The sequence below is a fragment of the Mytilus californianus genome, unplaced genomic scaffold, assembly GCF_021869535.1.
Source record: "Mytilus californianus isolate M0D057914Y unplaced genomic scaffold, xbMytCali1.0.p SCAF_15, whole genome shotgun sequence".
In the NCBI taxonomy this organism is placed as follows: Eukaryota; Metazoa; Mollusca; class Bivalvia; order Mytilida; family Mytilidae; genus Mytilus; species Mytilus californianus.
This window is the reverse complement of record NW_026262637.1, coordinates 26,319,499-26,343,873: the sequence shown is the minus strand read 5'-3', so window position 1 is coordinate 26,343,873 and position 24,375 is coordinate 26,319,499. Positions and strand designations below refer to the sequence as shown.

The 24,375-nt window shown below is 31.2% G+C and overlaps 2 protein-coding genes across 24 annotated transcripts in view; one reads left to right on the top strand and one right to left on the bottom strand.

The window, feature by feature from the left end:
- Positions 1-24,375, top strand: part of LOC127725762 (rho GTPase-activating protein 20-like) — a 190,903-nt gene that overhangs the window by 54,625 nt on the left and 111,903 nt on the right. For 2 of the 23 annotated variants that reach the window (XM_052233001.1, XM_052233003.1), the window contains 4 exons: positions 1,844-2,045; positions 4,519-4,621; positions 6,736-6,826; positions 24,148-24,193. In XM_052233001.1, the coding sequence (XP_052088961.1) occupies positions 1,844-2,045; positions 4,519-4,621; positions 6,736-6,826; positions 24,148-24,193 (442 nt within the window). The other 21 variants (XM_052233018.1, XM_052233026.1, XM_052233012.1 and 18 more) reach the window with 21 other exon arrangements.
- Positions 12,598-15,422, bottom strand: LOC127725764 (THAP domain-containing protein 1-like). Its single transcript, XM_052233028.1, has 2 exons — positions 14,847-15,422; positions 12,598-13,000 (listed from the first exon to the last, which is right to left on the bottom strand). Exons 1-2 carry the CDS (start codon positions 15,192-15,194, stop codon positions 12,812-12,814), a joined length of 537 nt encoding a protein of 178 aa, XP_052088988.1. The 5' UTR covers positions 15,195-15,422; the 3' UTR covers positions 12,598-12,811.

The following is a 24,375-nucleotide window of genomic DNA, read 5'->3' as shown; positions in this document are numbered from 1 at the left end:
ATACAATGACCAGGGGACAATCAATTGATAAATATTACTTATGTTGCCATAAATAATGAGTTCCATCATCTTGATTTATAAAAGTCCATCAGAAATTCCTTCTGAAGGTTATCTTCAGTAAGACTATGCTGTCACTGGTTGCAGCTGACAATTAGTTTAGTAAAATACATTAAAGGACACAATTTCCAGATGGTAAATATGAAATGTGGATGCCAAGATGCCTTAGTATCTTAGACTATTAGTGGCTTCCTGTTTTTTTCTTTTTTGGAATCTTAAACATTTTGAAGTACCTTTTTAAGCGGAATCTGCATTTGTGTGTACACAGTTTTCCTTCTAGTCAAAAATCTGCTGAGCTTTTGTTGTACTGTCTTGTATATGTACAGACTTTAGATAAAGCTTTTGATTTGAAATATCAGTAGACATTTCAATAAACATTCAGCTGTTTGAATAAACAAAAAAAGGTATGTCCAAAATTTATGTTGAAAATTAAAACAAAATAGTTATGTTATACTTGGAAACACTTACTTCACTACTATGTGTAATATTTGGGCAAGATCAAAAGTAAGTCTAGGTCTGACAGTAATTTCAACTGCTTTATGTCCTTCTTGAAATGGGGACGTGGGGTGAGGGTGGGATTCGGGAGATATCATAGTATGGGGAACCGTCTTATCAATGAATTGAAAAATACTGAAGAAGATGACATTTTATCTTAACTGTAACTTAATGAGTAAGTTTTATCAGGAATCGCTTTCATTAGAATGACATTCTGGACAGGGTAGCACTCACTCACTCACTGTAATGGTCAAAGCATACACATTGTTGGTTCATTAATACAATGTACTATACAAAGGAAAAAATGTGATGACTTAAAAGCATTGTAGGGACTTTGTTATTGACTTAGGAAAGGACTAACTAACAGTGAGTATATAAACAGTGGATGTTTGTGCTAGTTTATCAGTGGACAATCATAACATTATTGCAATAGATGATAGCAAGGACATTCGTCTGTATCATTAGGGTACAGTGTGTATGAGTGCAACCGATGGATGAAAACTGTAGGTGATAACAGTCAAACCATGAAGTAGATCTCTCTCATTTGGGTACAAGTGCGTATGAGTGCAACCGATGGATGAAAATTATAACAGTTAAACCATGAAGTAGATCATGGTGACCAGTGTTTACTTGAAGTTAAGGATTCTTCTATTTTGGATACTCTTCAATCTGTATTACCGTGGATTCATTTATTTTTGGGGATTCCAATTTTTTGGGGATTGAGGAAAAATTGTATTTTTGCAGATATTTGATTTTGTGGTTTTGCCAAATTTGCTTACAAGCCTATAGAAAATTTACCCTTTTTTGAAATATTTCAAATTGCAGGTATACTTTATATGCACAAAATACATAAAAATTGGCATCCCACAAATAATAACAAATCCACAGTCATCCTTTACTCAAATTAAAATCATTGCTGAAGAAAATCACTTTTTCCCAAAATATTATATAAGGTATATAACTATGGACTGGATGTAACATTATTGTGATAACATCAATAAGAGGTACTAAAGTCGATATCAGAAGTAGGTTGAGAAGGACAAAGACTATCAATTCATTGTTAAGAAAATCTATCTTTTAACTGATTGAATTGTTGTTTCCTTCAAATTTATAACTTTATCCATTTGTATATAATTTGCACATTCTTGTATGATAATTCAAATGAGCAAACATTAGTAGATACCATTTATTTTAATGAGCAACAGTTAGTGATACTTAAAAATACAGTACCATATCAGGATTACATCCTTTATATGAGAACTCTCTTGACAGTCTTTTATTATCTTTACAGTTGAGTGGTGAGGATGGAATTGGGATAGCAGAATTATTGACTCAGGCCACCATGGACCAGAGAATCAATAGCTATCGTCTGATTATGGCCTCTACTAGGGCCATTTTGGACTCGGACGGTAGCTCTGGATCGCCATGTGTGGATCCTGATTTAGATGACGTGTTTGAAGAGCTTGGTTTACAGAATGACCAAGAAGAAGAAGGTAATGTGCATGAATCAGAAAACTTAAGTTAGGGTTTTAATTCAAGAGCACTGAGGTGCAGACATAGCAAATACTCATGGGTTAAGAATACTGTAAATTCAGAAATAATTGCGAGGTTTTTATTATTGCGAATAATGCGACTTGGTGCGTATCGCAATAATAAGAACTCACATTCTGTTATCTGATACATATATCTGTATGCAGATTTCCTGAAATCGCAATAATTAATTTTGCATTTTTGTTCATTGTTCAAAAATTGCAATGATAAATGCAGGCAATAATTTCTAAATTTACAGTATTTCAGTTTACCTTGCAATCAATATCCACTGTCATTTATCTTTTTATTTTCTCCCCTTTAATAAGACAGCACTGATTAAACAGTATTGGTCAGTATGTCCATCAGTCCATAAGTCAATCTGTCCATCAGTCAGTCTGTCAGTAATTTATTGTTTCCAGATGCTAACTCCAATACTTTATATCTGATTGAACTAGACTTGATGGTCATAAATAATGAGAGGAATATCCCTATTGATCTTCAGGTAACTATACAGCCAAGGTCAAGGTCAAAATTTCTAAAATAGTCTGACATTTATGCAAATAATTTGTTTCCAGATGCTTAATCAAATACTGCATCATACATGGACATATGGTCACATATAATAAGAGGAAGATCCACTTTGATTTTGAAGTCAATACATCTTGGGTCACGGTCAAAGTTTCTAAAAAATGACTTTTGTAACACAATATTGCTAGTGAAATCATAACTACGGTAAAAGAGTCATATCTTAAAGAAAACAGAAAAAAACTATGCCATCAGGACCTTATTAATTTTTGCCCTTCAATTACTTTTGGCAATCGTAATACCTGTTTCTTTTAACGAATGATTTTTGGTTGTCCTTGGTACACAGTCTTACATTTTTTTTTATAGAAGTACTTGTGCTTTATTTTTGTAATGACATAAATATTAGAATATCTCCATAATTACTGAACTGTAATGTTAACAATGCTATGTGAAATATACTGTTTTAATAGAATGCCATGAGCTGGATTAGCAAATAAGGTTAAAAGAAGTGATTTAATAGTAAATACCATAGATAGAAATCTTCGATGTTATCGTGTACGAATCTTTATTTACAGTTTTTTACTTTAAGTAAAAACTTTTTCAACAAAGGATTATTTTAACTGACTGTATAACAAGTGAATAGTAAATAAAAAATGGGTGTGCATAATTTCACTATAATAGTCTCATTTTTACGATAACATATTCTGTTTTATTGTGGACCTGATATTCCCAGTAGGCTGATTTTTATCGTATAAACTATAGACAAGTATTAAGATGTAAAGTGTCACCTTTTATTGGTATAAGGGCATTTATTGACACCCACATTTTTTTTATCAACTGACTGACTTTCCAGTGAAATAAGGGTAGTCATTATCAGCAGCCTGAAATATTTCTCATGAATTATTGGATTATTTTTCAAAAAACAAAACAAAAAAACTAAAAACTCATATTATTTTCATTGAACTACTCATTGCTTTTCAGATATTCAACAGATTTGACTTAATGTTAATATTATGATGAATCAAGAGTGAAAATTATAATTGTTGAAAAACAGTGGTAAAAAATATTTCAATACTGCAACGATTAGTTGTCCGCTTTCTTTTGACATGTTGAGCATTAAAACTGTTTTCTTTCAATGAATCATGTCATGAGCTGTTTGAAGACTATCAGTGACAAGAAAATATATCTGTAACATCTTTGTTATGTTTCAGATTTGTTCTAATTCTAAAGATAAATTGATTTGTCCTTGCAAAATTAAGTATAAGTAAATAAATAGATTATTTCCTAATTTAAAACAGAAGATGTCAATTTTGTTTCTGAGAACAACACATATATATATTAAACTGCTACAAGTTATGCCTTAAATGGAAACTTTACAAAGTCAGAAAAATTACATAAAAGTATGGAAATGAAAATTCGATTGTAAAAATGATTGATACTTCCATGATGGTCAGTAGCAAATATTTCATGCATATTCAGGACAATAAAAGTAACATTCAGCAAATTAACCAAAGCAATTTAAGATTTCCTATGCTTGATGAAACCTCCATTCAAAGCTCTTAATGCCAGTGTTTATAGTTTAACAAATTGAAAACTTACAGTAATCATTTTCTATGTATACAATGGTGTTCAATAACTACAGAAATGGCATTATGCAAAAGATGCTTATACGACAAATTTAATTAACAGTAGAAGAAAATTCCTGAATTTAAAGGGATAAGTAAAAAAATTCTGCTATTATCCAGCAGGTCACTGCATAGTTTACAATGATGAGATTATATCCACAATCCATGGCAGTCAAAATAGCTGTTGTACCACATTATAACATTCAACAAGGGAATCGTTTATTAGTTGAATTGTGAATTTGCTTTTAAGATGATGTTCATGGTATTTTTTTTTCTTTTTCTTCAGAAGACGATCCACGTTATGATGTGGTAAATGATTTACAGAAAACTGAGCGGGAATATTGTCGTCTGCTGAGAAGTATACTGAATACATATGGAGAACCACTGAGGTATCTTATGACATATCCGTAGTGTGTGGTACTAACAGGGCACTACTTCTTGTTCTTGTTGTTTAAGGCTACTAACCATTGCCTTCCACATGTCTCTGCTGATTTGCTTATAACTACTTAAGTTAAGATTTGTTCTGAACGGATGGATTTTTCTACATGTCCTACAATAAATTAGTACTACGATTGGATATCTTAACTTAAGTGGTTTTATGCATATCAGCCCTGACTTCTATCTTCCTGCAAGACATAGGTATACTTAATTCAATAATAATATCAATATTATCTATTACTGTTTATACATGTATGTGTGTATTGAAATTTAATGTATATTTTGTTATATGCCTATAGGCTGTATTTCTTTTGGAAATAAAGTATTATTATTATTAATTCATATGAATTATAAGCATTTCTCACAGGGAAGTATGAGTTATCTCCCATAGTGCAAGTTAGATTTTCTGACATCAAATGAAATATTAATCCCACTTAAAAAATATTTTTTATTTTAAACTGTATACCACTGTTAACTAGAACCCAGTGCAGCATGTCTTTTCGGTGATAGCTGAATTTGTGATTCTTCTTTAGTGGTCTGTTCAGTTGATGCCAGGTTAACAGAAGATCCACTCTTTGGTATTTACCAGGTAATCATATGACTGGTAGTTGACTAAAATCCACTGAACAGCCCACTACAGAAGAATAACATGACAGGGACACAGTGTTTTTAGGTTGTTATGGTGTACTGTGTCTTGCCAATGGATCTCACAAATGGAGTTCAGCTATCAAATAGAGTGCTGCAGTGGGTTCTAGTTAACAATGGTATACAGTGTAAAATAGAATTTACTTTCTAGAGCTTTGAGAAAATCCCAAATGAAACATTACTAATGGTGTTTAGGAATACTCTGCCAACTTTTGTTTTAAAATGAGCTTTGCAGATTGTTATCATACTATGAATTGTAGCACATTTATATAGGTGAAAAATAAGCAATATAATAGTATCCCAGTGTATGTTTATTTGTCCCTCCAAGTATACTAGTATTTTGAATAAATTAAAAATGTTTTCTCAATAAATGTGTAGTTTAGGGGACAAAAGTTGGCATTGTTGGTTTTATACTTGTCGAAACTGGCTCCTCTAGTGTTACCTGGATTTTTCTCTTGTCTTTTGTTTTAATATCATATTTTTAGGCCTGACCACATACTGTTGACTTTTTTTATGTTCAATGTTGAAAAGTATAAAATGAAATTTAGATTTTCAGTTTTTTACCAAAAAACTTTATTGTGTTTCTGTCTCAAAAACAATTTTGATTATCTCTTTATTTTATATGTGTGTTCTGATTTTTATTAAAACATACAGTGGATGGACATAAGTATTCGAAACACAAAACACCTTCAAATTGTCTTTTGAAAAATGATTTTATATGAAATATATAGGAAAACGTTGCATGTGACAAATACTTATCCCCATGCACAGTATGTCAAATAATATTAGAATTTTTTTTTTTTATTAGAGTGTTTATGGAAATTTTGGAAAGTTTAATAACACTAAGCTGATTGTAAAAAGGTTTATTTTGAGAGAGACTTATTTATAAAGAGTAAATATATTTGTTACAAGTTATAAGCAGTTTAGAGTTATCTCCCATGGGATATAATTTTTTTTTAGTTTTCTCCTCTTAAATTGAATTTATGAAAACACGAAAGCTGTGTTTTGAATCATTATGGATTTATGTGTTTTGAGAAAGTTGAATTAAATTGATAAGATTAAGAACAGCTCCGGATTAGATCAAAGAACCTTGTGAAGCTTCTAGTTTGTAGGTGTCATATTTACTGTGGAAAGATAGAATTTTTGTGGATACTTGGTTTTGCCAAAGTTTAATACAAACCTACAAGAAATATGTATATCATTGAACACTTAAATACATAATTCACCAATACTCATAATGATCCAAGAAAATTGGTACCCCAGCAATAATAAGGAATGCACAGTATTTATTTACAAGTCTGTAAATGTTATCATTATATATTTTATTATTATTTTTCCTATATTTTCTATAACTTTTTTAAGTTTTTAGAATCTGTATGATTTTTTTTTCAGTCTACAGGTTGTATATTTATTTTTTCAGGAAATTTTCATCCTTAACAGCAGAGGATCACAAAGTATTATTTGTTGGTATAGAACCTATACTCTCCATCAGTGCCATGTTAACTTCTAAAGTAAGTACCCCATCCACATCCTTTATACATACATACTCTCCATCAGTGCCATGTTAACTTCTAAAGTAAGTACCCCCATCCACATCCTTTGTACATACATACTCTCCATCAGTGCCATGTTAACTTCTAAAGTAAGTACCCCCATCCACATCCTTTATACATACATACTCTCCATCAGTGCCATGTTAACTTCTAAAGTAAGTACTCCATCCACATCCTTTATACATACATACTCTCCATCAGTGCCATGTTAACTTCTAAAGTAAGTACCCCCATCCACATCCTTTATACATACATACTCTCCATCAGTGCCATGTTAACTTCTAAAGTAAGTACCCCATCCACATCCTTTATACATACATACTCTCCATCAGTGCCATGTTAACTTCTAAAGTAAGTACTCCATCCACATCCTTTATACATACATACTCTCCATCAGTGCCATGTTAACTTCTAAAGTAAGTACCCCATCCACATCCTTTATACATACATACTCTCCATCAGTGCCATGTTAACTTCTAAAGTAAGTACCCCATCCACATCCTTTATACATACATACTCTCCATCAGTCCCATGTTAACTTCTAAAGTAAGTACCCCCATCCACATCCTTTATACATACATACTCTCCATCAGTGCCATGTTAACTTCTAAAGTAAGTACCCCCATCCACATCCTTTATACATACATACTCTCCATCAGTGCCATGTTAACTTCTAAAGTAAGTACCCCATCCACATCCTTTATACATACATACTCTCCATCAGTGCCATGTTAACTTCTAAAGTAAGTACCCCCATCCACATCCTTTATACAAACATACTCTCCATCAGTGCCATGTTAACTTCTAAAGTAAGTACCCCCATCCACATCCTTTATACATACATACTCTCCATCAGTGCCATGTTAACTTCTAAAGTAAGTACCCCCATCCACATCCTTTATACATACATACTCTCCATCAGTGCCATGTTAACTTCTAAAGTAAGTACCCCATCCACATCCTTTATACATACATACTCTCCATCAGTGCCATGTTAACTTCTAAAGTAAGTACCCCCATCCACATCCTTTATACATACATACTCTCCATCAGTGCCATGTTAACTTCTAAAGTAAGTACCCCCATCCACATCCTTTATACATACATACTCTCCATCAGTGCCATGTTAACTTCTAAAGTAAGTACTCCATCCACATCCTTTATACATACATACTCTCCATCAGTGCCATGTTAACTTCTAAAGTAAGTACCCCATCCACATCCTTTATACATACATACTCTCCATCAGTGCCATGTTAACTTCTAAAGTAAGTACCCCATCCACATCCTTTATACATACATACTCTCCATCAGTGCCATGTTAACTTCTAAAGTAAGTACTCCATCCACATCCTTTATACATACATACTCTCCATCAGTGCCATGTTAACTTCTAAAGTAAGTACTCCATCCACATCCTTTATACATACACAAACACACAACAGAAAATACTTTATAGATATACACATGTATAAATTGTACAATGGTTGAATTCATATCATATATGAATCTATTGTAAACAGTGAACACCCAAGTAAGTAAGGGGCAGATCATTTTGAATGAGTAAAAGGGTTGCAACAAAGGTATTTAGTGATGATACATTTAGCTTGTCTATATCTGGTAGATTTGGTCCCTTAACCCTGAAAGTGTGAAAATCAGGTGGTCATGGTTAAATAAGATATTATATTTATAGATATGGGTGGTTTGTTTGATGTTTTATGATTTGCCATGTATACTTGGCTCCAATAGCAAAAGCAACTGGTGGTTCTTTGTTTATTTTACCATAATTCCTTAGTGAATTAACACACTATTAAATTTTAAAGTTAGATCGAAGAAAAAAAAATCTGTTCTTCATAAAACCTTTCTTAATTATTGATTGACTGTTGGACCAGTGTTGGTTGCTTTATGGTTGATTGATTGACTGTTGGACCAGTGTTGGTTGTTTTATGGTTGATTGATTGACTGTTGGACCAGTGGATTGATTGACTGTTGTACCAGTGGATTGATTGACTGTTGGACCAGTGTTGGTTGTTTTATGGTTGATTGATTGACTGTTGGACCAGTGGATTGATTGACTGTTGGACCAGTGTTGGTTGCTTTATGGTTGATTGATTGACTGTTGGACCAGTGTCAGTTGCTTTATGGTTGATTGATTGGTTGTTAATTGGTTAATGTCGAGTGACAAATATTTGAAGCCCAAAAGAGCAAATTGACCAATCAACAAATTGACCTTTTGCTATTTGACAATTGATATTCCTGATATGACAAGGACTTGAATAGACCAACAGCAACAGAAATGTACCAGTCTAAATAGCATTTGGACTGTTTTTAATAAAAGATGTGGATAATTAAAACTACCTCTTGAAAATAATTGTGTATTGGGTAGGGTCAGAAATTTTGCCTACAACAAGTGACGTATTGTGATCTGTCTAAAGATTTGTTTCTTTAGTTCTTAAACTTTGAAAATATCCATTTTCTCAACTCATTTCTTGGAAAAATCATTAAAAATAAGACCTTACATATCTTTTGATTTTTTTTGTGTCATTGGGTTTCTGTCCTATTGTCATATTCCCTTTTTGTCGAGCCTTCGACTTTTGTTGAAAAAGCGAGACATAGCAATCCTACATTCCGTCGGCGTCGTCGGCGGCGGCGTCCACAAATATTCACTCTGTGGTTAAAGTTTTTGAAATTTTAATAACTTTCTTAAACTATTCTGGATTTCTACCAAACTTGGACAGAAGCTTGTTTATGATCATAAGATAGTATCCAGAAGTAAATTTAAAAAAAAAAATCCTGTTTTTCTGTATTTTACTTATAAATGGACTTAGTTTTTCTGCCAGGAAACATTACATTCACTCTGTGGTTAAAGTTTTTAAAATTTTAATAACTTTCTTAAACTATCCTGGATTTGTACCAAACATGGACAGAAGCTTGTTTATGATCAAAAGCTAGTATCTAGAAGGAAATTTTGTAAAAAAAATTTCCTGTTTTTCTGTATATTACTTATAAATGGACTTAGTTTTTCTTCCAGTTAACATTACATACAGTCTGCAGTTAAAGTTTTTAAAACATTTATTAGATTCATAAACTATCCTGGATTTTTACCAAACTTTACCAAAGCTTCTTACAATAAAAAAATTGTATCAAGAGGAATATTTTTATTAAATTTTTTCCTCATCTCATTTTTGTTGAGCCTGCGATTAACAGCAAAAGTAGGCGAGACACTGGGTTCCGCGGAACCCTTACGAATTTTTTCATCTAGCTTATAACACAGTAAAATCTCTAATTTACAAGTACTAGTTTAATACTGACCTTTTGAATATGTTACAGTTCGATTGTATATCTTAAAAACCTATCTTAAGAAAAAATTGACTTAATTTAAACAGAAATTTAAAAACATTTCAGATTTTTATCATCAAAATGAGCTATTATTTGATTATTTGTAATGATAAGTTTTCCTAGGGACTGATATTGATGAGTTTTCAACTAACATTTGAACTCTCTATTATTAAAATTTTCATGAATATTCATATTTGATACATATACAGTTTATTGCACTTTTATTTTTATGATATAATTTGTTTTTAATCAGATCAGACAATAAAATCAGTCACTAAAAATATTAAAAGAGAACTAAATGTCATTTCCCCCAATATTTTTTGCTCTCGAAAAAATACTTGGTATGTCCAATAACCAAGTAATAAGAATAAACACTCATCAATCATATTATTGTTGTAAGGATATAATAGAGCATATATTTTATAACTTTTTTTGTGGAACCAAAATATTTTTTTTAACTATCCAAACATAAAGTTAGTGTCAAGAAAAAGGTCATCATTGAACTCAAACCTTGGAAACTTTAAAACTCTTTTTTTCTTTTTTTTTTTAAATGATGCATTATTATTATTAAAAGAAAAACTGCAGTACTTTCCAGTTGTTGCAAGTGTTTTAAAACAACAAATGTTAGGACTTATAAATTTTATGCACAGTTTTATTTGATGTAAAGAAATAAAAAAATCTTTTTGCATTTGAAGAATAATACCATTAGAAATTAAAAATAAAAATCATTGAATTAAACAATTAAATAACTAGTTTGAGACTATATATTTTTGTAACAATTATGTCAGAAATATTTTAAATTCTATACTGTTTTTTTAAGTATATTTGATTTCAACACAAATATTTTTTTCAGACTCCAATAACCTTTTTAGTTACCGATATGATTATGTTACCCTAAGAATAAATATAATATTTACTGTTTAAAATCGGATGAAACAAATAAGTATTTGTTAAACAGAAATAAGAAAGTTTTCTAATAAAGTAAAACTTAAACCTTAGAAAATGCTTAATCATTTATTTTGGTTTATAATTTCCTATATTCATGTTGAATAATACAACTATCATTTCCGCCAAAAGAATTAAGAAAAAAATTGTATATTTCTCAAACAAAGGTTCATTATAGGATTGAAAGCTAATCCTCTATATCAACCATTCTCTAACAATGATTTGATACACTTTTTGACAAAAAATAACCAAAAAGTGAACCACATATATTAAGACTTATTAAAAGGAAAACCAAATGATTAGCTAAAGTACAAAGTTCAAATGGTGACATTAATTTTGACAACCACAAAAATCTTCCGACTTTTGTTGAAAAAGAAATCTACATGCATCATACTTCCTATAGTTATTAAATGTGCACTGTTGTGTACAAATAGTACATATTTAAATAGTGAAATGGAACCTTTAATGAAATAACCCAGATGAACCTGTCACTTTTGGGGGTAATATAGTAAGGTAATGTAAGATGCTGGAGCTAAAAGAATTAAAACTAATTTAAATCATTATTAGACCGAAAATCTTGACCTAGAAAACATAATTAAATCAGATTACAACTACATGTACATTTATACAGTTTATCCCACAAATGTTCACAAAATATAAATATTATTTTTTGTAATTATTAATTTTAGTATCGTTGTTTGAAGTAGATTTGAAGGTATTATACCTATAAAATATAGCTTCACGAAGTATAGGTTGACTTTTAAGTATTCTTTTCCAACAGATATCCAACAATTTTGTAATTTATTAGGTTATTGACAAATTTGCTGTCACTCAACTTGTTTAATATACCATAACAGATGAGAAAATAATTCTTGTAAAATATCAGAAAATTATGAAGTTGACAATTCATGCCAATTATTTTGAACAATTACTACCAAGATTTCTCGGTACATTCTCTGGTCATCAACACAACCATTGGGGTCAGGGGCCTATAAGTCTTGAATGGACAGAAATATTTGTCCTTTGTTCCGGTAATCTTTATAATGATAATTCTATTAAGACTAGTATTACCATGAGCAGACATTAATCAAGTCAGCCGACAAGTATAATTAAATGATTTGTTTGCACAATTATCTTGTAAAATTACAAGGATATTTTTATAAAGTAAATATTAATTTAGTTTTTTGCATAATAAATAGATAGTATTTCAACTAAATGTTTCATATAACAGCATGCTTTGATCTTATATCAGTCAGGTACTCAAAATATAAAAAAAGATAAAAATATAATGCGCAATTTAAAGAATTTCAAGGCAAACATTATTAGTCATAGCTGCCAATCATTATGTGAAAGTGCAAGAACAGTTGACAATTTAGTCAGACTTGTAAAAATATAAAATTTCTTAAAATTACCATGCACAATCTCTTAAAGGAGACGTGACACAATTTTTTTTTTTTTTTTTTTTTTAATTAATTAATATTGGTCAAAAAACATATTTTAATAAATTTTTCTTGGCAAAACCTCATTAAACGGCCTTTTTATGGTCAAATAATCCAGCGCTTGTCGTAATCTTTGATTTTTAATTAGATACCGGTCACGTGATCGTGATGACGTCAGTGGATACAAGCTGAGAAAATGTCTCAATATTGACGAAGTCGATCACATTTCTGCATAATTAAACAATGGACGGTGTTGACAGCAGTTTTCAAGACAACTCTCAAACTTTAGATATTCGATCGTATCAGTTTGAGCCGTTACTTGTTGAAAATAATCAAGTAGAAGATATAAATTCGTCATCCGAAGAGTCCGACATTGACGATCTTTCAAGCAATATGCAAGCTGTAGGATCTGCAAAGAATAAATGTTTGTTGTTAATTTAGTTTTACAGAACTTTAATTACTGTGATAATTAATTAAGACATATAAATACAAGTGAACGTCTTGGGTCAAACAATGGTCAATTGCATTTCTGAATAATTATGTGGTCTTAAATTACAATTATAATGAAATCAAAAACATAGAGAAATATACCTAACTTCTTAACTCCATTTTATTTGAGCTTTCATGGATAGTTGTCTGATTAGCAATCAAATTTACCACTAATAAATTGGTTCTTAGATATTAATTTAATAATTTAAATTAGTTAGTTTGCTAAATGTAGCGTTCAAGTTCAAAAGTTTATTATAGTTTATTATAGTCGCACCACATACATACACGTATAAACACAATATGAAATATAATGCACATTTTAAAATTTAGAATGCATATATAGAGATCTGTGTAGAAATATATCAGTACTATAACAATTATTTCACTATAAATCAAGATATATTTCTTAAAAATGTTTGAGTTTAACAGGTAATTGAATTACATTAAATAAGACAAAAAGAGAGGTAATAAATTACCTATCACCTAACCAAGTATGTTGGGTGTGAAATTTGAATTACTGAAGCAGCCCCCAATACATGTGTAATAAGTATGACATAACAGGGGAAGTATTAAAAGTAATATCTAAAGAAGTTTTGGAACAGTAAAATATATTCATGTATTTGTCTCCTCCATAATCATCCCATTGAAAATGTTCTAGGAGTACTGATTTTTGTTGTTGTGATATTTGTTATAATGTGTATATCTTCAGTCTATACTTATACATTATCTACTACTCCCAGGTCTGTATCAATTGGATTTATTTCCATTATTTAAGTTAAAACTATATTATTCAGCTTCATGTCTTATGCAATATAAAGGCTTGCATACATACACTAGCCAAAATATTTGTTTTTCATTCAAGTCACCTTTTGCATATTTCACCTCAATAACCTTGCATCAATGGTCTATCATTTTGATAGTATGACTTGGCATCTCTTCACATTTATTTTTTATAAAGAAATGAAATGATTTTCCATAAATAAATAAAATAATAAGGGTAAATAATAAAAAACTTAATTGCAATACACCTTTTATACATGCCTAATTTTTATTAGAATCTATGTACCTACTGCAGGTTATGTTTTAGTTAGGAAGCCTGACAGGCATTTACATTTTTAATTTTCCAGTTTTTCTTTAATTCTTTTCTTACTTTAAAAACATTTCTTCTTTATTGTCTATTCATTTTGCTTATTATACTCCATTCTTTACAAAGTAAATCCAGCAACCCATTATTTCCTATCCCCCCCTTTTTAGTCAGTCCTTTTTTCTCTATTCTGTAAAACCCCATAACCGACAGTCGGGTATTGTTTATTCCAACAGGTAAAACAGATATGCATTGCGTAACTTATGTCTGTAACATTTGCTCTAGTCTATTTTCCAACCTTCCTGTGCACCCAGCAGGTGATCATGGATGTACACAGATTCGACGCATATTACGCAATATTGCGTATTACCTATGTCTTATCTATCATCACCTGGGGGCATGACACCTGTAGCTTTCAACTTCAAAAGGTAACCCAGCATTGCGGATAAAGTGTGCCGCATACCTGTAACTTCTGATCGATGTTTATGGATGTATGTCCAATTTCAGTGTACACACCTGCACACGTGAACAGGTAGTGAGGTACACTAAGGAGGTACACGATACAAAACTTTAAACACTGAGATATATTGGGCTATACACAAATATGACGAAACTATAAAAAATAATATTATTAAAAAGGGACGCAAAAAAATATTTGCGAAGATAAAAAAAAAATATTTACGTCAGCCTTTCTCCGCTTCTCATAAGCTCCCCACTTAGGTATAGGTGGCCTTGGCTCAGCTGTTGTTGGTTGTGTCAATGGAATGTCAGGTACCGCATTTGGACGGAGTTTTGGCTTCATGGTAGGACAGCCCTCGAGATTCTTCAGAACTTCTGGGTCACGATCGTAACATGCATTTGTAAAGTGGGCGGAACAAAGTCTATGACCAGTGCTTGGTAGGAAGTCCCATCTTTTACAATAGTGTGTCCACGCCTTCCTGGTTTGCGGGTTACTCGGAAAACGGAAAAAACTAATTAAACTGTCCTTCTTATGCCTATTGTTGCATCCACTGGCAGCACACAGAACCATTTTTAATCACTGTCATGGGTTTTGTTGGAAGATATTCGAAAATGAAATTGCGCTAATTATGCCTATACACCCGTCAGTCAAATATGATTGATGAAACCACTGACGTCACAGCCTCGTTCTGAGTGACTTCCGGGATTGAAATATGCATAATTAGTATGTCGAGAGATCGATACATTTAAATTCATATTTTATCCATTTAAACGATAATTATATTGCTTTCGATGTTTTTTTGGGGATAATTATGTATAAATAAATATTTATTTCAAAAAAAAAAAAAAAAAAAAAATCATGTCACATCTCCTTTAATTATCTTAAAATTTTAAGCACCTATTTTTTTTAGTAAGTAGTAAATGATGAAAAAAAAAATGGTCAAAAGAAGTATTGACTTGGAAGTATATTGTTATTAAGAAGCTCAGCTTTTTTAATTTGATATCATTTCATACAATATTGTTAAATTGTCTCCCTTTTGTTATCTAATAGGAAAGATATTGGATGTGCTTTTGCTTCAAACTTGCTGCACTTTAATGCCCTAGTGCAAACAAGAAAAGATGTCATTGTATTGGTCAAATTCGGTCTAATATTTCAAACTCTGAAAGCTTTACCTTAAAGGACCTTGTCCTCTAATAAAAATATAATCATATATTACTGTTTTTATGACAAAACTGCTATCGGCACTGGGGTCATTTGAGGACTTTTTGGGACTTCCCTCTATGTAAACAAGTTTATTATTTTGATCAGGTGTCCAGACATTTGATTATCAATAACAAATTTGTACATGTTAATGGAACTCACACTTGGTTGCCTAATCATTTCTTGAAAAGTCAACAATATTGGTGGAAGGTCATCAGAAAGTCAAGGAAAGTTTTTATCCCCATGTCAAATTAAAACTTTTCAATAAAACTTGTGAATTTTAATTATTACTATCAGTGTCAAGTGTGACAGTATTAAAATTGTTACCGTGGTTATTCAAAATTACATCTCTCCGTGAATCGTCAGCTTTTGGCGTGGTCATGATGCGAAGCAGATTAAGTTTCCATATTGAAATGGACACTTGCAGGTGTGAAAAGTGTATAATGCTGACCATAAAATGAACATTGAATTCCCAAACAAAAGACCTGAAATCTATTACTATAAATTATTTTATTTGACCGATGTCTTGTCATAATTTTATTTGTCCATGAAAATTTATTGAAATTAATATATACTGATTTAATATGATGACCATTCACAGATATTTCAATGAATATGTTCGTAAAATTTCATGGACATTTACCTCAGCATGTAACATGACTTTGTACCTGAAAAGATCAGAAGATTTAATATGATTTTAATCGACTGAACATAAGTAAGTCAGGAGACAGTAAATGCAGGGCTGAAAAATTATAAAGTTTGAACAGTTTTATTCATAGTTTGGGGGTAAAACTTTTCTTGTATCTTTTAGATGTATTACTACTTTCAGAAAAGTGTCTTATATGATATACCTTGTAACCTAAGTTACAATAAAAACTTTTATATTATTGAGGATTTTTGTCAAGCCTGAGACATTTATGTCACTAAAGCAAGACATATTGATCCTAGATTCCGTTGTCGGCAACGGTGTCAGCATTAAGGTTCAGTCTGTGGTAAAGGTTTTTTTAAGACATCAATAACTTTGTCAGACTTTCATGGAATTTAAGGAAATTTGGACAGAAGCTTGTTTATGACCAAAAATGGTGTTAATCCCATCAAACAAACAAAACAATAATTAAAAAGGGAGAGTTTGAGATCTCCAAAAACTGGTTTAACCATGCAGCAAGAACCTCATCATTAGTTGACGTATGTCATATCTTAATGTTTTTTGCTATTTTGAGAATAGGGTAAGAGTTAGAATGACAGATCTTTGAATGTTTCTTATCTTTTATAGACTTGATATGATTTAGAGCTTGACATATTGATCCATATTTATATGGATATAAATTTATCAATATTTTGAACAAAAAAAGCATTGACGCAGTTACAAGTTTTACTGTATCTCTCAAAGTACACTTTTATAAATTGCTTCATATTGGTTGTCATATACCTTATTTTTCAATCAGAAGTATTAGATTTATCATGTCATATCAAGGAAACTTGTCAGGAAAATGTCATCAATTAAAAAATTCTTTTTGCAAAAAAATGTGCACTTGCATAAATTGCAGTACTTTGGTATATCATTAGAAGAAATCTGTAGCCCTCAGACAAGTGACCATTTTTTTTGACAATGTCACAATAGCCTAAGAAATTTAGACAAATATATCATTAAATTCCAAAGGACAATTTAATCTGAATAGATTTAAAGCTGGTCCTTTTCAAAGGAATACACACACTTTTATTTAACCAAAGATTTTTTCGCTTTAATTCTCATACTGAATGCAAGATAAAGTAGATATAGCGGTATTTTGTCTTTTTATCTGTCGCGGGTGTTGAGATGGCCATTGTCCCGCTGTCACAATACAAAACCCAAATTTTGTTTGTTGAATACTTTTCATGTCGGAGAACTTTAATTCACAACTAGACGGAATTTATTAATTGCATTTGATGGAATGACTCATTTTACTTATATTCAATTTAATCCGATCGATTGATTACATTTTAATAGTTACCAATATATTGAAGAAAGGCAGATTTTCACACCTTGCATTTAAAAAGTTGACCACTTCTCAGTTTATTCTAAATTTGTATTCGGTCATGTGATTTGGAGCACAGTGTTTGGTGAACCAGATATAATACACAGCGGTACTGATGATTTTCATTGCAACTCACACCGTAGTAGTTTACTTTAATGTGTCTAAACAGTGATCATAAAATCAAAAATATTTTTTATTAATTTTGAATTTGTGGATTTTCATGCTTGATCTTTCAAGGTAGGAATATATACTGCAGTAATACAATTTTAATATATAAATGAAATTACAACACTGAAAATTAATTCAATTTTCTTTTATATAGCTTCAGGGAAAGATATATTATGCAGTTACTGTGCACTAGCATACATGACTTTATATGTGTAAATGTGAAGGTTTTGTCATAATCATTTTTTAGAACTCCATTGATTTCAGTAGCACTTATTTTAAACTTGATTTCAGTAGCAGTATTTTAAAACTGTAATTATAATTTGGAGAGTTAAGTTATTACTCATTCTTTCAAATAGTTGGGGTTCTCAGTAATAGAGAGCCTCTGAGTAGAGATCATGTCTGAGAAATAGAAAAACAGTTTATAATCTAAAATACATCAATTGATTTTTGTCTTTTATGTTCAAGTAGTTGAAATATACTGGTACAAACATATTCAGCCTTACAGTCAAATTTGATGACAAGTAAATGTTACAACATGTAGAAAGATCTTCAGAAGTTTCATAATTAATTTTAGCAAATAAAAACAGATTATTAGCAGTAAATCCTGACCTCCTCATTGCTATTAGCAAGTACAACTTTAAGCAAGGGAATTTATAATTTCAAAGTCAGATGAATGATTTTGAAAATAGACTGAAAAATCTGTATTTTCTGATTGATTGATTGATGTTTGCTCTACACCACATCAGTGCAAAAAAGCTATATAATGTGAGGTATTTCTGATAATTATTTATCTAGTTGTAACAACAAGTGCTAGAGAGAATAAGGATGATATTTTTTTGGTCAAATAATTTTGATCGTTACAAGACACACAAGCTAAGGGTACAGTGACAAAAGACACACAAGCTAAGGGTACAGTGACAAAAGACACACAAGCTAAGGGTACAGTGACAAAAGACACACAAGCTAAGGGTACAGTGACAAAAGACACACTTTCTTATTTACTTTATTTACTGACAATGCCACAATGCCCCTATAATTACTCTCTACTGTTACATCTTAAGCTTAACATAAAGTTTTACAGGACTGATTTACACTGCTGGAAATATGATCAGTATTATTACACTTGACAGTTACTAGCTGTTTTAACATGCTGTAGAATTCGACCTAGGACCACTTTAATTAAAGGGAAATTGGGAAAATGTCAATCACACAGTCACCCTACAACACAAATTTGTTAAAAATACTCACTACATTTTAATGAAAAGTATGACCAGCCATCATTTTTAATATTAACTGTGGAAGATAAAAAAAGATGAAAGCTATATAATTTCCTTAAAATGGTTTGATTTTATTACCTTTATTTGTATGTAATTTGGTTTCTAATAGTTTTTTTTTTATTGCTTTTCTGTTTCCAGTCTTCAACAATCTCTTTTTTCTTCTAGTTTGGATCCATGTGCACCATCTTATGATTTAACTGTTCTTTTAGGTTTACTGTTCCAGCGTCCAATTGAAACTTAGTAGTTCCTAATTCTTTGTTAAGTTTATAGGTTTTGCTGTTTTCAGATTGTTTGTATCTAAACATAATGGGAAATGACTGAATGTTACCATACAATTATTATGGGATTTGACTATTTCTAAATTTAGTTGTTGACTATTTTGTATTTAACAGTTCCTTGTGGTTTGGTTGTACATGGTTTTGTTTTGTTTTGCTGTTCCTCTTTGTTGGATTGATTGATTAAAATCTTGGTGTTTAACACCACATTCAGTACTATTGGCTTTATCATGGCGGTCAGTTTTTATTGGTGCTATATGTTGTATGACGACACTATATTTGCATTAGATGTTCCTTAATTTGTTGGTTTGTACACAACACTTAACTACATCCTATGATAAGCTACAAAAAGGACATGTTGTGGACTTACTCACTTTTGCTTCATTATCTTTACTATCATGCAGAATTCCTCAAGATGACATGAAGAACCAGCTAGGACAAATCAGACAAAATTAGGTAGTGTAAGCAGGACATGCTATGTGTGATATCATAACACTTCAGGAGCTGGGTTATTCTGGTTTAAGCTTTTATATTTAGTATTTGTTCTCATTTATCTTCTGTTGTTATTCATGTATATGTATGCATCTCCATTGGTCTGTCTTTAGTTGTCTTGGCTGTTAAATACACCTCTTTATTTTCTCAACATTTTTATGCCCCCACCATCACCGGAGTGACTGGTAATCCTTCTATCTAGACTTCCTGCTAGACTTCCTGGTTATTTAAAGTATTGTTATGCCTCTTTCTTTTCTTTAGGATTTTTACAAAAGTGTATTATATGATATTTTCTGATGAATATTGACCCCATATCCTCATTTTTCTCCTTGCCTTATAAAGAAAAGAAATCAATTGTATACCCATGCATTGATTGTCAGATTTCTACAAACTTTAATGTGTATACCTGATGCAGGTGTGTAAATAATTCTTATATCATTTTATAATTTATTGTCAACTTTTATGACAGGATAGATTTCCAACGTTTATGGCCAAAATATCCTTTTACTTCCATAAAAGACATTTTTCCCAAGCTTACAAGGTTATGACAGAGAAGATTACTTTGCAATTTAATTGTTTTTCATCATTTAAATGAAAATGAAGAATGGGGAATGTTGAACTTGAGCTCATTATTTTGATCTTTGAAATCAAATATATTTTTTGCAGTCTTCAAAAAGAAGGATATCTTACAAATTAAGAAGGTATCACAGCATTTTGCAGTCTCATTATGTTTTTTTGTGGGAAAAAATATATCTTAAGTTAGAATATCAGTTGATGTCTGCTGCTGTTTTGTTTATTTAATGGTCACTGCAAAACTTTTAATCCCCCCTAAAAATAAAAAGAACCTTTCAATGATTTTTAAACTACCCATTTCTCTCTTTACTTCAATAGTGATGTATATATGCTTTTTCTTGAGTAATGCCTAAATTACATTCAGACTGTTCAGACTTCATTCATTTTGTGGCAGTCTAGATTATTTTGAATAAAAGATGATGAGAAGTAACTCCATGGGTGTCACTAACGGGACAGGAACTGCTGGTATTTCTTATTTCACAAATAAATTCCTACGAGGCAAAATAATTGTAATTTATGAACATTTCAGTATAACTTACGATCATTTTTGTGAAAGATTTTGGTTGGACTGTAGTTTTTTATGCTCCACCTAGGGGCATTATGGTTTTTCCGTTTGTGCATCCGTTCGTCCGCCCGTTCATCCGTATGTCCATCTGTCTGTCCTGCTTCAGGTTAAAGTTTTTGGTCAAGGTAGTTTTTGATGAAGTTGAAGTCCAATCAACTTGAAACTTAGTACACATGTTCCCTATGATACGATTTTTCTAATTTTAATGCCAAATTAGAGTTTTTACCCCAATTTCCGGTCATCTGAACAAAGAAAATGATAGTGTGAGTGGGGCATCCTTGTACTATGGACACATTGTTGTTGTGGACTGTTAGTTTGTGTCTTTACATCTCCCCCTTTTTCCTGCAATATTCCAAATGTTATTTTATAAATACCTACCCAAATCTTACTATAAGATTCTTTGACACAGTATTATTTGATATTGTTTTACTTGTACTTGTGTTTTTGTTTTCTGTATTTCACATTTTATAGAGTTAAGTAATTTTATTCAACTGCTTTAAATTGTTCTTGTATATACTTTTTGTAATTCACCGATCAAGATGAAAAAAGGGAGGGTTGAGTACTAAAAATATCCTGTGACATGTAAATGAGACTGTGTCAAGTCATGAACCTTAATTGTCATTGGTTGTCTCAATGGTTGGTTTTTTGTTTGTTGTGGTTTAGGAAACTTTTTTTTGTGTGTGTTTACTTATAATCCCTGTTAAATTCATTCATAATTGTGTAGACTTTGTCGATGTAGAGTTTAGACATTTGACTATTGATCATGTTGATGACAACAGTTTTATTTGAATATTAGATGTCTTGTTTTGGTTTTGTTGTATGGTTAGATTTTATTTCATTGATGTATACCCAACATATCCTTTTATTCATAATGATAATGTCTAGATGACAGGAGTGTCATTATCTTTGTAGTGGAATGGTACTTTTCCAATTTTTAGAAAAGCCCTTTTCTATGTTTTCTTTGAACTCCATAAATGGAATGGCCTTTACTCAGGTTTTATCATTCTCTTGTTTACAAGGGTAAAAGTACCCTGTGCTTCATGTTGTGAAATGCTTGAAATGGAATCCCTAAGATAATTTGGTAGATTTGTCTGGAAATAACTATGGTATACAAAGAAAGTGATTTTGTGCTAATTACACTATCAGATATAGACAAGGTTTATGTCAACAAACCTTGAACATGATAATTGTCCTATAGTAGATTGTTCTATACTACATTGAACTTAACCACAACTACTTCAAATAATTCTGACAACATATTAGTGTAAGAAATTTAAGGAATTGTTATTTTTTTTTTTTTTTACTTTAATTATAGAAGTATTGTGAGTTAAATTTTTACAGTGTAACTCTTCCTTCTGGATAATGCCTGTTTTGTATGACAAAGAGTATCCTATTCATGGAATAATTTACTTGAACTTTCTGAGGGCAACAAACTCTTTGATGTAATAAAACACATTTTCCCTAATTATAACAGCTCTGCAATAATTCTTTTTGACAAATCTGAATGCTGGTCAAACTTTGGTGCCAGAGATGATGTATGAATGAGGAAAATGTTCTAAATGAGTCAGTCTTTGCTAGAAATACTGAAAGTAAGGACACTGTTGACAGACCTTTATTGCCTGTTGAAATTGGCAGGACATTTTTGGTTTAATACCTACCAAAGCAGAAACAGATCACATTTATATTTTTTGTCCTGAATATGCATGTAATATTTCCCACTTGCCTTTCATCAATTAAAATGATGAAAGAAATATTTACCTGAAGTTTACTTCTTAAGGTCTATCATGACATTTAAGACACTAACAATTTAACACTGGATCACATAAAGACATTTTACCAGTCAAAAATATGTATCTTTAATTTCTCAATTTGAATTTAAATGGCTTTATCAAAGCTGATTAACCTAGTTTTGTATTTATAAAACCCTTTTAACCAGAAAAGTAAACCATAAAAAATATCAGTTGTGTTATTTGATATGACTGGTTATTGTCTTGTTAAACTTAATGATTCATGTAACTCTTAATTACCGTCTTATTTTAAGGATTCTTTTTAACTTTTAGGTTAAATATAATTTGCATTTGGGTCTGTGTATTACCTGTTTTACTTACTTTATATCTTTTGAGCTCCCAGTCATCTGTTGTAAAACCATTTTAGCGATATGATGGTACCATTTCAGTCCATAACATTTTTTCTAAGTGCTGTATAATATTTTTATGTCCCCGCTGTGACGGAGGGGCATTAAGGTTTACCCTTGTCTGTACATCCGTCCGTACATCCAAGAATGGGTTTCCGTTCTCTAACTTAAGTTTCCCTTGACCAAATGTTATGAAACTTATACACTATGCTTATTACCATAAAACACAGATCAAGTTCGAATTTGGGTGGCGTCACTTTTACAGTTCTCTAGTTATGTCCCTTTATAATGCTATATGCAAGCGAGGGCATCATCTCTGTCCCATGGACACATTCTCCATTTATCTAATTTAAGTTATATCACATAAAATAGTGGGTAGTTTACCTGCTTTTAATGCCCCTTCCAAGCAATGGCCCTGACATGTAGTACGTGTAACCAATTTGATAATTACAAAAATTAGGAAGTAACAATTAGACAAATCTTATGCTCACAGTTCATCTCCGTTCCTTACTTGCTCAGCAATACTCCACTTAATATGACGTGTATTGTTACGTAGTATAGAACTGAACGGATATTAACTCTGTGCTGGATATTGCAATTTGGCAGCAGATGGGGTCATTGCTTATATCAGCATTTTGTTATCAACAGCAGACAATTTCCAATTGTCTTTTCTTCAGACAATCTAAACATAGATTTTGTTAATGTTTAATGGTTTAATACAAACCTGAGAACATTTGATACTTTGAAACTATATATAATTACTAAGAAAAATAATGTTAAGGGTTTAAAAATATATTTTGACTGTCTTTGTTTTTTGATTTTAGTTTGAAGATGTATTAAAGACCTGGGACAGTTCTGCTTCACAGATAGGTAAGTAACAGCTATGATGTGCCAAGGAATCAGTCTTGTGTAGAATGTGTATACTGTCAACAATTTTACAGTCCTGCAAAATAAATTATGTTTTGCAGATGTTTATGCTCCACATATGAAAGTAAGGGGGTTGGGACATCTTGTATAATATTTTCCACTCTGGTTTCTGTTTCCACTTGTAA